The 17,443-nt window shown below is 49.9% G+C and overlaps 1 protein-coding gene across 1 annotated transcript in view; it reads right to left on the bottom strand.

Annotated features, from left to right (window-relative positions):
- Lmod1 (leiomodin 1) overlaps nucleotides 1–16,792 on the bottom strand; it is a 41,926-nt gene extending 25,134 nt beyond the window's left edge. Inside the window, exon 1 of the mRNA XM_006982442.4 lies at nucleotides 16,322–16,792. Within this exon, the coding sequence (XP_006982504.1) occupies nucleotides 16,322–16,591 (270 nt within the window). The 5' untranslated portion in view covers nucleotides 16,592–16,792. The remainder of the gene's footprint in view (nucleotides 1–16,321) is intronic.
- Between the last annotated feature and the right edge of the window lie 651 nt (nucleotides 16,793–17,443).

Below are 17,443 nucleotides of genomic sequence, written 5' to 3'. Positions count from 1 at the left end.
TTTACCCGTGTAGTTGTGGTTGTCCTAGAACTCACTCTGTAGCCCAGGCTGGCCCCAGATTCAGAGATCAGCCTGTCTTTGCCTCCCGAGGGCTGGGATTAAAGGGATGTGCCACCACCGCTTGCCATAAATTATATTTTAGAGAAAGCCAAGCCAGAAGTAGCACACTGCTTTTTTGTGGTTTTTTATTTTGGTGAGACAGTGTCAACTCTGCTGCCTTGGCTAGCTTGGATATATGTAGACCAAATCGGCCTTGAATTTACAGAGATTAGCTTGCCTCTGCTGGGATTTAAGATGCAAGCCAGGCATGGTGGTGCACAACTTTAGTCCCAGCTCCCAGGAGGCAGAGGCAAGTGGATCTCTGAGTTCAAGGCCAGCCTGGTCTACAGAGCAAGTTCCAGGACAGCCAGGGCTACACACAGAAACCCTGTTGTGAACAAACAAACAAACAAACAAGACTTGTGCCACCATGCCTGGCTCACACTGCTCTTTAAAGCCTGGGCTATTGGACCTGGAAGCAGATCTGAAGACTCTCACCCAAAGGTCCCTTGAGCAATGAGACAGTTGCATCTTTGGTACTCAGTGGTCCTTACCAACACTCTCCTGGTGATTCTGAGGTTAGGTTAAGGCTGAGTGCAGAAGACACGGGGCAGGTATGGTATCACTCAGTGGAAGAGACGTTTCCACTGGGATAGGTGAGATGACCCATTTTTTGGAAAAGTTGGTATAAGCAAAATGGCCTAAGGCCAGCCTTTGGTAGGTGGAATTTGAGCAGGAAATTCCAACCATTAGTTCCTCAAGGCATCCATTATATGTAATGAATCAGTTTCTTCCTTATGGATTGAGGATGGAGCTGGCTGTTTTGCATCTTTGTGAAAGCTATAGTTGAAACAGGCTTCCTAAATTCATTTGTTAGGGACTTCTTTCTCAGTCTGCTGGTGTTGGAAGGTGGGGTCACATGGGAGGTCCCGGGTCTTGGGGGCACTGAGTGGATTAATGCTGCTGCCCCCTCTTTGACAGTGCCTTTGGTACCCTCTTGCATGCCTGCTGACTGCCTCTCTCCATTCCTGCCTCCCCTCCCTCTTTCTGCCATGCTACGACCACGGCAAAAAGGCCCTCCTTCATGAAATTCTCCCATCACAGATCTCACCACCTTCAGAACTATGAACCAAATATATTTCTGATCGTTAAATATCGCACAGCCAGCCAGACATGCGGGTAACATGCTTCTGATCGCATCACTTAGGAGAAGGCAGGAGAATGTGGTACCCAAGGTCATCCTTCACCGAATAACAAGTTTAAAGCCAGCCTACATGAAACCCTGTCTCAAAAAAGGAAGATAAGCAATAACTTCCAGTCTGGTATCCTGTTGTAGTAACACAAGGGAACTGAAGGGATAGTCATTCTGTTTCTTTTTTTTTTTTGTGGGTTTAATTCTCTTGTAGAAGTCTGGATAGAAAAGAGGATCGCCAGGGACTGGAGAGATGGCTCAGTGGTTAAGAGTGCATGCTGGGTGCTCTTCCAGAGGACCTGGGGTCAATTCCCAGCACCCACATGGCAGCTCACAACTGTCTGGAACTCCTGTTCCAGGGGATCTGACACCCACACACAGACACATGTGCAGGCAAAACATCAAGGCACATAAAATAAAAATTATCAAGTTGTCAGGCTTGGCAACAAATATAGAAGGAAGGAAGGAAGGAAGGAAGGAAGGAAGGAAGGAAGGAAGGAGAGAGAGAGAGAGAGAGAGAGAGAGAGAGAGAGAGAATTGTCTATAGTATATACATTGCAGATCCTATGAGGACCCAGTCTTAGCTCTGCCCTCCTTTGCTACTCTGATACACGTGTTTCCATAGTTACAGAAATGGTCCTACCCAGACCTTTCCAGATACCACCTCTACACATCTGCCTTGGGCTTCCAGAGAGGAGGTTCTGTGAGTGCTGTGGGGAAAGCAGCTCCCTCTCTGATTCTTTGTGGGGGGATGGGAGGTCCAGAGGGATGCACCCTGCTCCTTAACAAGGTCTCCAGGGAAGCAATCCTGCTTTTTTCTAGCTCTGCAGACCAAACACCCGGACAATTAAGGAGGAACCCAGATGGCGGGAGCTGAGGCCTCAGCTTCCTAACTCCTCAGCTGCTCTAAGTGATACGGGGATCCTGGATGGACTCAACTGTGCTTGGCTGAAAATGTCAGTCTGTGATTCCACATCCCTACAGAGCTGGGAAAGAGAGGACCATGAGAAGGAAGAGATCGGAGTGAATGACAGACCTTCCCCGACAACCAACTACCCCCGAGTGTGAATTCTGAACTGATTTTGTTGACTGCTTACAGAAACTGGGGTAGGGTGGAGGGTCACTGCTAAAGGCCTCTTCGTTTGAGAATTTGGGCTCAAAATGGTCTTTTCAAAAAGTCTCAGAGGAGTGTAGCTCAATTCACAACTTCTGTAGATTCAATCGGGTTTTACAAGACTTTCTATAAGACTAGCATTTGGGGTGGTCAGGACGGATCCGTGGGTGAGAGGGCCTGCTACCAAGCCTGATGATCTGAGGCTGGAAGGAGAGAACCAACTTCTGCAAGCTGTCCTCTGACCTCCCCAAGTGTACCGTGGCATGTGAACCCCACCCTAGATAAGTAAAATAAAATAAAAACAGCATTTACAAACTTCTCTTGTCCCACAAGTCATTGGACTTGAACAGTCATCATTTTGACCCGGGAGCCTGGTGACCTCAGTCACCCCTCAGAATCTGTGGTGGAAGAAGAGAAGAGACCCCTCAGAACTGTCCCCTGACCTCCACACAGCTGTGTGACACATGCAAGCCCACACTCGTGTGCACAAACATACACATGCAGAGTCATACACACACAATAATAAAGTTCTAAAAATTAAAGAGGGAGAAGTAGTAATGGGGGAAGAGGAAGAAGAGGAGAAGAAAGAGGAGGAAGGAGGAGGAAGAGGAGTTTGGGAAAGAACAGAAGGAGACAGACAACATTGAAATGATGTGCCGTGGGTACCTGGGTGTGCAGTGCCAGAGCCGTGTGTACCTAGAGTGTGTAGTGCCAGAGCCACATGTACCTGGGTGTGCAGGGCCAGAGCCGCGTGTACCCTGGGGTGTGTAGGGCCAGACACTGCAGTGGGCACTTCTGAACATAGGAATGCAATTCCAGACTGGAATTCAGGAAATCTTTGGGTTTTGGTTGGTTGGTTGGAGTTGTTTGTTGCTGCTGGTGGTGGTTTTTGTTTTTTGTTTATTTTTGTTGTTGTTATCCCCCCCCCCCCCAGACAGGATTTTTCTGTGTAGTCTTTGCTGTCCTGGAACTCAACTCTGTAGACTAGTCTGGCCTCGAACTCACAGAGATCCGCCTGCCTCTGCTTCTCAAGTGCTGGGATTAAAGGCGTGTGCCACCACTGCTCAGCCAGGAAATCTTTCTAAAGGAGGTGAGTGTGGAGTAAGGCTACAGAGACCTAGCATCCATCCCACTTAGACGATGGAACCTTTAAAGGCACCGAGGGAGCAATGCAAGGCTTGGCAGCTAGGAAGAGCCAGTGAATGGTCTCCCACTGCAGCCAGCAAAGGGTGGAGGTGAAGGAGAAGAGCCTCAGAGGCTCGGCAGGGTTGCTGGCTCACCAAGGACCTCTTAAGCCACGCTCAGGAGGGTAAATTTGATCACGGAAGCTCTGTTGAGCAACTGAAGGCTTTTCTGCAGGGAGTGGTTAAGATCATGATTTCATCTTCTCCTGAGACTCTGGCAGCGGAGAAGAGGGCAGGGTAATGTCAAGAGAAGAGAGGCAGGGAGGGCAGTTAGGGGCCATGGCATGCATCTTTTTGATATGTGATATGGCTGAGGCGATGGCCGGTTGCTGGTAGAGTAGAGAGGAGGAGCGAAGAGACCCCAGGGATAGGACAGGCAGGATTCTATCACTAGTGAGGTCTGGAAACTGGGAGAGAGACGAGGGCTGCCTAACCTCCAGGGGTATGACCTTGGTTCCAGGTTAGATGGTGCTTGTAGTTGCCAAAGTGCAGAAAGTCGAGGAAAGGCAGGTTTTGGGGTAAGGTGGGGTGTCAATGACTAATTTATTTTTAGACTGGTTGAATTTGAGACACCTGAGGTATCCAAGAGGCAACTGGGTGATCTAGAACCCAAACTATAGATCTAGGCCATAGATAGAGACTGAGCACAGGGTGGTAGCAGCATCTGTGGGGCTGGAAGGCTCCTGAGGAAGCCTGCAGAGGACACGGTGATACGCAGCCATTTCAGGAACCAGGAAGGAGTAGTTAGGGAGGAAAAGGGGGGAACCAGGTGAATGTGGTGTCTTGGTGTCGTCACAGAAGTCGGCGTTTTAAGAACAAGAGAATGATTGAATGCCATAGTAAATTAAGTAGGATCAAGACCAAAGCGTATTCCATGGACCCAGCACCAGGGAGGTCCCAGGCTGCCCCATCAAAGCTGGTAGCATCGTGGTGGTGAGGCAGACGCTGACAGGGGATGCTCAGTGGTGATGCCTCTTCTATGGCCTGGCTAGGAAGCAAAGGAGGCCTGGAGACAGTAGTCAGGGATGCTGAAGATGGAAGGGGGCGTGCAGAGGTCTTTGTGGGGGCAGGAGTGAGTGGAACCCAAAAGGGATGGGGACAGGAGAACAGATGCCATCCAGATAGGATGAGAGAGTGCTCGCATTTGGGAATGCTGGTAGGTTTTCAAGCACCTCCCCTGTTGGCCTCGTGTTTCTCTGTGAAATACGGGCTGGGTCATCTGTTTAAGAATGAAAAGAGAGATGGTTCCACTGTTATTCCATAACAGTGTTCGTAGAGAACGGCTGGCCTTTGAAATAACCTCTTTGGGGAGTGAGAGGCACACGGCAAGACGCCCTGGGCAGCCTCGAGGGCTCAGCTGAGGTTCTGGGGTTTTAATTCAGAGGTGCCGATGAACACGGCTATCACATCACATCTTCTCCAGGTATGACTGGAGGTTTGGATGTGGAGTAGAAATACAAACAATCTTATCCACACTGGGTGATGACAGGCGGGAGAAGATTAAATCTGAGAACTGAGAACAATGTTTAGAATGACCCAAAACTCAGACATAAACTAAGGAGGAAACTAAGTAAACTAAGAAGGGCCTGAAAACTTAGCTGAAGAGACGGCAGACCACACTGGAGCGAGCAACACCAAGGAGCTCCGGAGGAGGCATGAAGTGGAAAACGCCTTTCTTTTTATTTTTCTTTTGTTTACTTATGGGTTTTCAAGACAGGGTTTCTCTGCCACATAGCTCTGGCTGTGCTAGAATTCGCTATATAATCCAGGCTGGTCTCTAACTCAGAGAGATCCACCTGCTTCTGCCTCCATGCCCAGTCAGAAGGTACCATCTGAGTCACCACCTTCTGGAAAAAAAACTAGAGAGTTCGGAGTAAAAGAACCTAACCTGAGCTTTAGGGGAGTGTCTGACTCTTAGCAGGTTGGGTTAGGAAGATGGAGGCCAAGTATGTCCAAAGAACGTGCCTGCACACTAGCCGCTCTCAGAGACGGGTTCAACTGGAAAGGACCACAGTGGCTATCCAGCAAGCACCTGCTATTTGCAAAGCATGGTGTTAACATCTCAATCTTTCTGCAGCTCATCTCCACAAAGACTCTTCAAATCAGTAACACCATCCCTTGAAGTAAGTCAAGTGTCCTATGTGTTTCCTATGAACCATAAATTCTACACCTAAATACATACCAAACAGAAAGGAAGTCTTGAGTGCAAGAAACATGTTCTTCCGTTAGCATCATCAGTTATAATGAATAACCCAAGCCTGGAAACAACCCACATTCCCATTACCAGGGAGATGGAGTAATTAAGTTGTGATAGATTCATGTTGTAGACTACTGAACAGGATGGAGGTTTAAAAATGCTGTGGACACCACCACAACTGAACTTTACCAACAGACCGTGGAAGTGAAAGACTCCAGACAGAGAACTCTTCCTGTATGAGTCCCTAAAAACAGACAAAACTAACCTATATGGTCGGAAGTCAAGAGAGGAGTTACCCTTGGAGAGGGAGTTTGGGTGGGTACTGTGGTACTGCCCTGCTGATGTTCAATTTCTCGATCACTCTGGCCGGTCACTCAACTCTGTCTACACTTACAATTCATGCACACTCCTGCATGTGTTTTATGTTGCAGGAAAACATGTATTGGGGGGAAAACCCACTCAGTGAAGAGCAAATGCACTACTAAAAAGGCATTAAAGAATAAAAACAAAAGAAGGTAAGGCTTATAAATGTTAAACGCTTGTCTGAGGCCACACAGTTGGTCAGCAGGCAGCAGGGAATTAGCCAAATCCCCCCACTCGGCTGTCAATTGGGTACCGGGATAGGACCTGTGTGCTCCCCTGGCCTGGGCGTGGGTGGCCTTGAAGACAGACAGATGCACATGAAGGTAGAGAGGCTACTGGGCCTTTAAGCATCTCTGGGGCTGGCTGTTGTCGGGTGACAGCTTGCATGCCAGGTTTCTTGACCAGAAGTGTTTCCCTGTTTTCTCCCCCTCTCCCAGGAAGCGCTGAGCATTCTTCTGGTGACCTAGGCCTTGACCTCTGACTATTGCACAGCCTCCTAAAATTCTCCCTGCTTCAGTCCAGCCTATATATGGCTGCCAGTGCCATCTTCCCAGATCACGCTGTGCACATGTCAACGCATCAGAGATCAGCCTCACCACTCACTCCGCACACCTGTCAATCTGGACGCATCACCGCTAGCTCCCCCCCCCCCCCCCCCCCCCCCCGCCCCTGCCCCTGCCCCACACCGTGCAGAAGAAAGACTGCCTGGCTGCCAGCTGCCATGAGCTCCACCCCTTCCTCATCATCAAAGTTTTCCTTTCTGCTGAATCATTTCCAACAGCATACAGATGGGCAACAAGGTTCCCTGGCTCATAAGTCCTCCCTGATGCCACATTTACTTTGGCTCTTTTGATTATATTAGAACAAAGGGCGGGGGAGAGAGAGAGAGAGAGAGATTGCCTCAGTGCAATAATTCCATTAGGTTCCAGTGGCTGCTAATTTATTTATTTATTATGTATACAGAAGAGGGCGCCAGATTGCATTGCAGATGGTAGTGAGCCACCATGTGGTTGCTGGGAATTGAACTCAGGACCTCTGAAAGAACAGTCGGTGCTCTTAACCTCTGAGCCATCTCTCCAGCCCCCAGTGGCTGCCATCTTGCAGGCACTGTGGCTGATCCTCTGTCTTCATCTTGTTAAACCTCTCAGCAACAAGGCAACAAGGACAATGTGGGGAGTGGCGAGCTCTTCCTTGAATCCTCTTTCCCCATGGAGTCTATGAGAGGACAGGTTCCCCTCCTACCTCTCAGTCCTTCCATCAGCTCTCTCTCCTCTTCCGATGTCTAAATGTTGATATAATGAAGGACTCTGCCCTTAGCCCTCTGTTCTTCTCCACCCACACCCACTCCCAAGCGACACCTTCCAGGCTCAGGGTTTTAAATATTATTCATAGGGGTGGACAGATGTATCAGTGGTTACGAGCACTTGCTGTCTTGCAGAAAGTGGTTCCCACCGCCCAGCTCACAACCACCTATGACCTCTGTTTCAGGGAATCCAGCGCCTTCTTGGGGCCTCTGAGGGTACCAGGCACACAGGTGGTGCACACACATACATAAAAGCAAAACATTCACAAACATAAAATACATAAATCAGAAAAACTGTTTTAATAAGTTAACTATCATTCACATGCTAATGGCTCCTCCAGCCTAAGACTTGCATACCCCCTGGCAACCAGGCATTTCCACTTGGGGATCTTATTAGCAAGTGAACTTATCTAATGGGCTCAAATTGGAATTCTGGCACTTCCCAAACCACTCCTCTGCCGTTTGCCATCTCCGTAAGTGTCATCAGATTAATCCAGCGGGCCAGCTGTGGTGGTGCACACTCAAATCCCAGCACTAGGGAGACAGAGGACAGTGACTTTCGAGACAGCCGGGTTACAGACTGAGACCCTGTCTCAAAACACACAAACATCATCTGAGTCCACAGCTCCTCTTTCCCTCCGCACATCAGCCGGTCCTGCGCTACCTTGAGAGGGGATTCTGGACTCTGCCTCGGCCTTCCGCAGCCTTCCCCAGGTGACTGCTTCGCGCTCTGCCGCTCTCCCCTTTCCTGTCCTGCTCGCCTCCACTCTGCTCATCTGAAAGCTGCCAGGCGAGCCTCTCCAGGTGCAGCTCTGATCACCGGTCAGACTCTGCAAGTGGACCGGAAATCCAAACTTCAGCAGCGGGGGGTGGGGCTCAGCTCTGAGAGTGTCTGCCTAACGTGTGCGGACGCCTCGGGGTTGGATGCTCAGAACCTCATAAAAGCGGGTGGAGGAGTACATGTTTTTAATCTCAGCACTTGGGAGATGGATGCAGGAGGATCAGAAGTTCAAGATCACACTTAATTATATAGCAAGTTTCAGAGTAGCCTGGGCCACATGAGACCTCATCTCAAAAAAAAAAATAATAATAATAAAAATAAAATAAATAAATAAATAAATAAATAAATAAATAAATAAATAAATAAATTTCGTCTGGCTGGCTGGCACAGGCCTTTAATCCCAGCACTTGGAAGGCAGAGGCAGATCTCTGTGAGTTCAAGGCCTGCCTGGTCTACAGAGTGAGTTCCAGAACAGCCAGAGCTGTTACACAGAGAAACCCTGTCTCAAAACAAAAAAAAATGAAAATTTCTGGCTGTGGTGTACGTTAGTGGTAGAGAACTTAGTTAGCGCGCATGCAGAACTCTGGGTCTGATCCTCATCACCACAAAAATAAACTGAGACAAACCAATCTCCTCTGTGTCCCTAAAAGGCCTTGCACTAACTGAACCCTGTCTCCTCCGGGCCTTCCTCATCTCCCCCAGCTCTGCTCCAGTGTCCCTAGCCAGTTTCCTCTGACACAGTCAGCTGCTCCCACTCCAGGCCTTCGTATGCTCTCCCCTTGGAAGCCGCCTCTCCAGGCCTTCCCAGGGCCGATTTTGCCCCAGACTGAACGACTGCCATCTTTATGGTGCTGAAGCCTCCGATGACCCTGTTGGAAATGGGCCCCTCCTTTAGTTGATCATATACTCTTTCCTTAAACAGATTTACACTTTTTAAAAATCATATACAAGATACATGTTACATATGTGTATGTTGTATGTGACATATATACACGCATATGTACACACAGATATAGTGTCTATTGTGCTGATTAGGGTTTTTTGTTTGTTTGTTTGTTTTGTCAGCTTGACATACAAGCTGGGGTTATCTGGAAAGGGGAACCTCAATTGAAAAAACATCTTCATCAGATTGGTCTGTAGGCAAGTCTATGGGGTCATTTTCCTGATCAATGGTTGATATGGAAGGGCCCAGCACACTGTAGGTAGTGCCACTCCTGGGCAGGTTGAATAAATAAGCAGGCTGAGCAGGCCACAGAGAGCAAGCCAGTAAGCAGCACTCCTCCACAGGCTCGGCGTTAGTTCCTGCCTCCTGGTTCCTGTCCTGTTTGAGTTCTCACCTTGGCGACCCTCAATGATGGACTGTGATCCGGACACACAAACCAAATAAGCCCTCTCCTCCCCAACCTGCTTTTGGTCGTGGTCTTTATCATAGCAACACAAAGCAAAGTATGATATCTATTTTGACCATAGGCATAAGTATAAGGGGCTGGAGAGATGGCTCAGCGGTTAAGAGCACTGGCTGCTCTTCCAGAGGACCTGGGTTCAATTCCCAGCACCCACATGGTAGCTCACAACTGTCTGTAACTAGAAATACATGTAGGCAAAACACTAGTGTACAGAAAAGAAAAATTAAAAAAGAATAAATATAATCTTTGTGGCAACAAGGACAGTCCCTATATTACCCACTCTGTCCTAGCAATTCAAAAATGCCCAATATAGTTGAAGCTCAATGAACAGTTGAGGAATTAATGATTTAGTAGAGTCCTCCTTGTCCTTATAAGCATAACGCATGATTCATGAATACTGTGTGTAAAGGGATGAAGAGGCTGGGGTGTAGGTCAGCGCCTAGGCTTCAAATGTGTGAGGCTCTGGGTACCATCCATCCTTCACTAGAAGAGAAGGGGATGAGGGAGAAGGAGGCATAAGTGTGGGGAGGGGAGTGAGCGGGCTGAGTTGGAGTGAAGGGCAGGGAAGAAACAAATGTTCATGGGCCTTCAGTTCCAGATGTCCAGCCCAGCACATTTCTTGGGGCCCTTTGCAGATTACCCCAGGACCAGGCATCTCACTCCCACGTGACAGATGCTCCGGCAGGTACAGTAACTTGTCCAGATCATGCACTCAGCAGAGCAGGATGGGAATCCAGATCTGCTTGGCCTCTGAAGAGGACGATTCCAGCCACCGGACTCCACACAGTCAGCACCCGCGGTGCCGCCTGAAGCCCTGATCGGAGGACACAGCACCTCTTGGCACAGGAGGCAGGCGGTCTGCTGGTCCTGCCACCTGACCTGGGAGTCAGGGCTGCTGTGGAGCCTGGGGATCCCCAACAGGGAAGAAGTGAGGGGAGGAGAGGGTGGAGCTGAGGAGCAGGAGGCCTTTCTATTCCTAGCTGTTTGTAAACAGTGTCCTGACGACCTGGACCTGGCCTCTGTAGTGGACCCCAGAGAGAGCTGAGGCCCAAACTCCCAAAGCAGCCCTGGCTTTTCCGAGATCGTGCTGGGATGGAACATGGCTGACAAGGAGAGCTCTCCCTGTCTGAAAGGTCCCTCAGCTCTCTCTCCTCTGCCATTTGTCAAAACCAGTGAATCAGTATGGGTCCCTAAGCCTGGGGTGGGGGTGGCAGAGCGAAATAAAGTTGGCTCCGAGAAATGAGGTGACGGGAGCCAGGCGGTAAGCAACAAAGAACGCTTGCCTCCCTCCTTAACTAGTTCCTTGCTCTTCTCCTCCCCCTTCACCCCTGCTTGCCACCACCTCACTCCTAAGGACAGACTTTTTTTTTAACCTCGTGAGAATTTTTGTAATGTCGTTTTGGCATCTGCACAGATACAAAGCCTGATGAATTGAGACTGGAGAAAGTGTCTTTCCTGAGGAACTAAACTCTCAATACCTTATCCTGTTTAATCCTCCAATAGCCCTTTGAGGCTGATCTTATCGTTTCTACCTGACAAGTAATGGAGCTGAAGAAGCTAAGCCAATGAGATGGTATTGGTAATGCCCTTGGCACCAGAACACGCTAAATAAATTACTGTTCTCCCTTTCTTCACTGGGGCTGGAAGGGGCAGAAGCAGAGCCCAAGTCTGGGTCTAGCTGAGTCCAGGCACCTACGCTTTTCCATCCCATGCCTGGACCTGCTGCTGAGAAGCCCTGAGCAAGGATTTACGCCCTGGACGTCAGCCACCTTTTTCTCTTGTGATGCCTAGCGTGAATGCCTCTGTGGATCAGGATATTCCTGCTTATCCAACTTGGCAGGCACGTGAATTTCAGCTTCTTCCTCCTTCCACCCCTATGCTGTGGCCATTTTTGCTTTGAGGGTACACACACACACACACACACACAGAGAGAGAGAGAGAGAGAGAGAGAGAGAGAGAGAGAGAGAGAGAGAGAGAGAGAGAGGCTGCAAATCTCTCTTAGCCCCTATCACTCCAGGCTTGCCTACTCTGGGCTAGCTGTGGACATGCTGGCACGAGCTGACACCCTAACTCCATAGTCTCTTGGAGGAGGGAGAGAGTCGGGGGAGGGTAGATAGGCTAGATGAAAGCCCTGGGGACCACGAAGTCCTTGAAACCCTGATGCTTCCGACTGTCCGTGTTGCTGGGGCTCCCTTGGGCAGCAGCACTCCAGCAGACTGTGAAGCCATCCCCACCTCCCTCCCACTGGTGGGCCATTCCGTACCTGCAAGTCCTCCTCACTCCTGCTCATCCGGCTGGCTCCCCCTCCCCCGTTTCCCATCTAGCCAAGGTCTCAAGGTCTCAGACCTGCTGTCCCAAGAAGGGACAAGCATCAGAGGCCGTGCTGCAGGTGGGATCCAGTTCTTGTACCTGCCTCGCTTGCAAAAAAAATTCTCTAAATATTACATACACAGCAACTGAACGAAAGATTTAAAAACAACACATTGAGACAAACACCCGCAGGTCCCCACCTCCTAGCTGAAGACAGTCAGCCGCTTTTCCAAACTACAGCTGGCGGTGGTTTTTAAACTTGTCGAGCCTTTTCTAGGTGTGTGCTTGTGCCTACCTGGGTTTCCAGGCTCCCTTCACCTCTTCCTCCCCCTCTCCTCAGGCCTCCAGGGCTATTTTGAGTGTGTACCAGTGAGGGTTAATCTCCTTAATCGTTGAGCCGTGCTTTCTGGTGTGTTCCCAAGAGCCCAGCCATCTGCAAAGGGCATTCTGGGGGTTGGTGCCACGGCCTCCGGCCTTCCCATTCATGCAGGGAGCCCAGGGGCATGGAGTTGAACCGAGGCTGGAGGAAGGGTCTGTGGAGGAGGAGTCGCAGTCAGAAGCTCAGGGCCAGCAGTGGGTTGCTCAGAGTCTCGAGTTAACCTCTGGGGAAAACCTAAAAGAGCTTCCTCCGCCCCTTAGCCCAGCTGCCCTGGCCCCTGACCCCGGTTTCATGCAGGTGCTAATCCTGGGTCCCTGTCACCCTAAAGAGAAGGACAAGGGAGGTAGGCTGAGGGTCTCCCCCCACACACACTTGGGGAGGGGAGAGAAGAAGAATTGGCCTGTTGGGATCTGGTCCCTGAAACACGAGACAAGGACAATTTCACTCCACTGCTGGCTAACGCACTGGCTTCGGGCTCTGTCTTCCACCTGGGCTGAGGGAGAACTCCCAGAGGACCAGAGAGAAGATTGGTGCCAGAGCCTCCCCATTTACAGGCAGGACAAGGGCCTCCAGCCTTCCCTGAATCCCCTGCTAACTGAACTTCATTTCATAAGCGGCTGGGGATCTTCGGTGTGGAGGCCTTATGTAAGTATTTGCCTCCTGAATCATATGTGGTGGTGAGGGAAACAGCCAAGAAAGCAGAAAATTATAAATAAATAGATAGATAGATAGATAGATAGATAGATAGATAGATAGATAGATAGATAGATAGATAAAATGAAATGAAAAAGAAGGGCAGGGGTCCGCACCTCCACAGCAGGGCGGACACTTGCTATGCTCCAGCCCCTGGATTTGGTCTCCATCACCATGAGAAAAAAATGAGTCAGCAAGAGGAAAAGCGCTTGCTGTGCAGACCTGACAACATGAGTTACATCCTTTGGAAGCTCCAGGGGAAGCCGAGAACTGACTCCCGAAAACTGTCCTGTGATTTACACATGCACACCACGACACACACGGGCACCCCCTTCTCTAATGATAAATGTCCTGAACCTTATAATACCAGGATGCTCGATCAAGGTGCCCAGCTTTGCCTAAGAATCTGGGATGACTACTTAGAGGTGGTGACCTGGAAGAGGTCTGGGAGGAATATTTGTGGAAACCATGCTAACCAGTCCAAAGGATCCCTGGAACGTTCCAGCCCAGTGAGGAAGATGTAGTCCCAGTCTGTTTCATGGTCTAGACCCTGGCACTCCAGCCACAGTATGAGTCTTAGGGTTCCCCTCGCAGGAAAAGCTGAATGGCCCTACTTACCACTCTCCTATTGAACTTTTCCTCAGTATGGTAAGTTTCAAATGGAAGTGGAGAACAATGCAATAAACACTCATGTGGACCCGACATCCAGCTTCCACAGGCCAACTCCAGACCAGCACTGTCCTGTCCACACTCCCATCCCTGTCATTTTAAAGCAAATCCCCCAATTCGATCGATCGATCTTCCTAAGAATAGTTTATTACATATGTCTAAAACACAAACATTCTTTTAAAAGAATGTTCATAATGCCATCGTCCTATTGACAGGATTTAAGGAGAGTTCCTTGATGTCGCCCAGCATCTCTCCCTCATCGATAGTTGGTTTAATAGTTAAAGGTACCCCTCAGAAAATGGGAGACCAGCCTTCCGGCAGACCGTCACGGCCACTGCTCCTCGCAGAACACACAAGCACACGGACCTCGAGCATCTCTCGAGGGCTCTCATAAGCAGCTGCTGGATGGCCCCAATGGAACGCAGCTGGCACCAAGGACTCCGAGTTCAGTTGTGTAAACTGGGCATGGTGGCATGTGTCTGTGATCCCACTGCTTCCGAGGGAGAAGCAGGGTCGGGAGTTCAGAGTCACCCTCACTAGCTGTGAGTTTGATGCAAGCCTGAGCTACCTGTCTCAAAAATAAAGAAGGGGGGAGGTTGGGGCCGGGGACTTAGCTCAGTGGTAGAGCGCTTGCCTAGCAAGTGCAAGGCCCTGGGTTCGGTCCTCAGCTCTGAAAAAAAAAAAAAAAGACAAAAAAATACAGAAGGGTTTGCATTGTCTCCCCTTCATACTCTGATACCCTAATGTAATCGGAAAGAGGAAGGAAGTACAAACTTCAAAGGCAGCTGCCTGACTTATTAGCAGTGTCGCTTTGGGACAGGTATTTAACCTCATTGAGACTTTTTCTTATGCTGGGGATAAAAATACCATCTCCTAAGACTGGTAAGGTTTTGAAAGAGAAGGTTGGAGCTGGGCAGTGCTAGCGTATGCCTTTAATCCCAGCACTGGGGAGGGAGAGGCAGGCGGATCTCTGAGTTCAAGGCCAGCCTAGTTAGTCTACAGAGTGAGTTCAAAGACAGCCAGGGCTACACAGAGAAACCCTGTCTCAAAAAAGCACAAACTAAAATTAAAAAAAGAAAAAAAGAAGATGGTTGGGGTGATCACTCAGTGATCCCCTGCTGCTGTTTATCGAGTGCTTATGTGCCAGGTTCTGTGCCAAGCACTCCCCCCCCCCCCACTTAGTCACCTCAACAGCCCCTGGAGCGGGTACTGTTCTCAAGATCTAGGTGACCTGGAGTGTCTTGGGAGTTTTACAGACAGGACAGTAAGAGTTGCTGGTACTCACACAGAGTTTTTCTGGTACTTAAATGTTAGGCCTTGACTTCACACTCAATCTGGTGGTAATGCTAAAGAGGCTACATGTTAGGGCTCATTCACATCCCCCCAGTTTGCAGAGACTCCTGACCACACTACTCAGTGTCCATTTCAAACTCCAGCGGGCCATTATGCTAACACATGCCCTTTACCTGCATGAGGAGCAGTGGACTGTAACAGACTATTTCCATAAGGAAAAGTGGTCCTAAGGGCACCATCTCCTCCGAGGATGCATACTGTCTCGCCCTCTATTCCTTGACTTGGCTTCATTTGAAGAAATAAGTACATCCCTGGACGGGGCCAGGGAACTGGGGGACAGAAGAGAGAGCTGGAGCACAGTATTTGCTAAGAGCAGAAATGTTGGAGAATCAAAGTCCCATGAGTACCAGAGTTCCTCGGCTGTTCTTTGACCTAAACCTCTTGCTTTATAATTAAATTAGGGCTTTAGTTTTCGGGGTTGGTGGATAGTGCAAAGGGAACAGCACACTTACAAGGCATGTGAGAGGCCCTGGGTTTGTTTGAGCTCATCTCCAGAAGCCACTGTCGGCAAGGCAGCCATTGGGCTCAGAGGCCAGGGGATGGAAGAGAAGAACAGAGCCCAGCTCCAGAGTGAGTCTTAGGGTCCAGGGAATGGGGAGTTGGAGGGGCCACAAAAGTGTCAAGGCCTTAACTGAGTTTCTTTTCTCTGTTTCCTGCCCTGGATTACCAGCCTCTCAAAGGAGAGCCTATCATTTCCCCCATATCTGTTTTGATATTTATTCATTATGATCAAAGCTGTAAAGAAATAAACACCTTCCCCACAGGGCAAGAATTCCTGAGTCCCCTGGCTTCCCACACACTCCTCACTTTCCGGTTACATCTTGAACACGGGCCCAGGGGATGGCAGGCGTGGGGACGATGTTCCAGCTCTTCACTGCGTCCCCCTACCTTCCCATCCCTGCTCTCAGGGGTGGGCTCTGTCCTCCAGGACATTTGAGCAGCTCGGCTTTCTCGTCTTGAGTGGCCGGAGGCTCCAAACACCACTCTATTCTTTCTCCCTCCTCACCAGCACAGGATGGAGGTGATGGAGGAAACAAGCCGAGAGACCCGGATGGCATCAGCTCAGCAATGCACTCTTCAAGGACACCTCTCAGCTCCCTTTCCCTATGTGATTTTGGAGATGTTGTGTCTCTCCAACAAATCCAACTTCTGCTTACGAAGCAAATTAAGGGCAGAGGTTCACACTGACATAATGATGCATAATAACCTATTCTGAAGCTCATTCTAGTCCCCTGCCAGTAAGACTTATTCTTCTAAGAAAAGAAGGGTTCTACTCATGGAGTGGGGGGCCCCAGCCCTCCCTCCCCACCCTATTTTCCTCCAGGGTGTATCACTCACATCTATAGACATCTCCCTCTGGATGAGTTTCTTGGTCTCCTTTTCACAGAAGTTGAGCATGGCTTCCCGGTTGAATGTGCCGCCCGAGGGCTGTCTGTCCGTCTGGTTCTTCTGCCGCAGCCCCACAGGAATGCTCCCATCTGGGTCCACCACATCCAGCTCCTTCTCCAGCTCTTCCATCTCCTCAGGGGAGAGGGTGGACAGCAGGCTATCGATGTCAGGGTCTTCACTCACCTGCCGCCGATACTTGGCTACCTTGGACTTGGACATCTTGGCAAAGTGGGCAACGGCTCTTTCCAAGTCTGTGGGCGTGCTGGTGGGTATGCAGGGAAGGGGGAGGGGGCGCTGGCCTGGGTCGAGCTGAGTGGGCTTGGGTGTGAAGCCCCTGCTAGGTGAGGATTGCAGCTCGTGGGGGCCCCTCACTGTGCCACAGGTGCTCAGGGGACACGCAGTCTCCCTGCAGCCCAAGGCTAGTGGACCCTGCTTGGTCTAACCAGCAACCAATAAGACCTGACAGCTGCCCAGGCGGGGAGGAGAAGCCAATCCCCAAGCCAGGGGGCGGGCCTGCCTCACTGTCAGAGCTGTTTGAAACTTGAGGACATTCCAGGGAATCTTGGAGCGCTGCGTGACCAAATTTAGTACAGAGCAGTTTAGCCTTTTAAAGACAAGGGGGCCACGCAATGAGAAAAAGATAGAAAAATGCAAAGCCTGGCAGAAGCACACCAAGCCACTGGAAGCCAGGAAAGCAGGGACCGGGCCGCGAGGTTCATTAACTGACCAGCCTGAAGCAAGCCCCGTTCGAGAATCGCTTTTACTTTTCTATCGCTGGGTGGCCACAGCTACCTTTCTACTGTATTTGGTAATGTTTGGGGGGGAACTCCCGGGCGTTTACGATCCCAGAAAAGACACTAATTCAAGATGAGGGGCAGTTCTCATAACCAACCCACCTCTACCTTTTTTTTTTTTTTTTTTTTTTTTTTTTTGGCCAAGGACCTGAAAGCTGAGCACCTGACACCCTTTTCCCACTTCTCAAGAGAACAAGAGAATGGGAGACATGGTAGAGGATGGGGGAGTGTGTGTGTGTGTGTGTGTGTGTGTGTGTGTGTGTGTGTGTGTGTGTGT

Source organism: Peromyscus maniculatus, chromosome 11 (genome assembly GCF_049852395.1).
Source record: "Peromyscus maniculatus bairdii isolate BWxNUB_F1_BW_parent chromosome 11, HU_Pman_BW_mat_3.1, whole genome shotgun sequence".
In the NCBI taxonomy this organism is placed as follows: Eukaryota; Metazoa; Chordata; class Mammalia; order Rodentia; family Cricetidae; genus Peromyscus; species Peromyscus maniculatus.
This window is presented reverse-complemented; position numbering and strand designations above follow the sequence as displayed.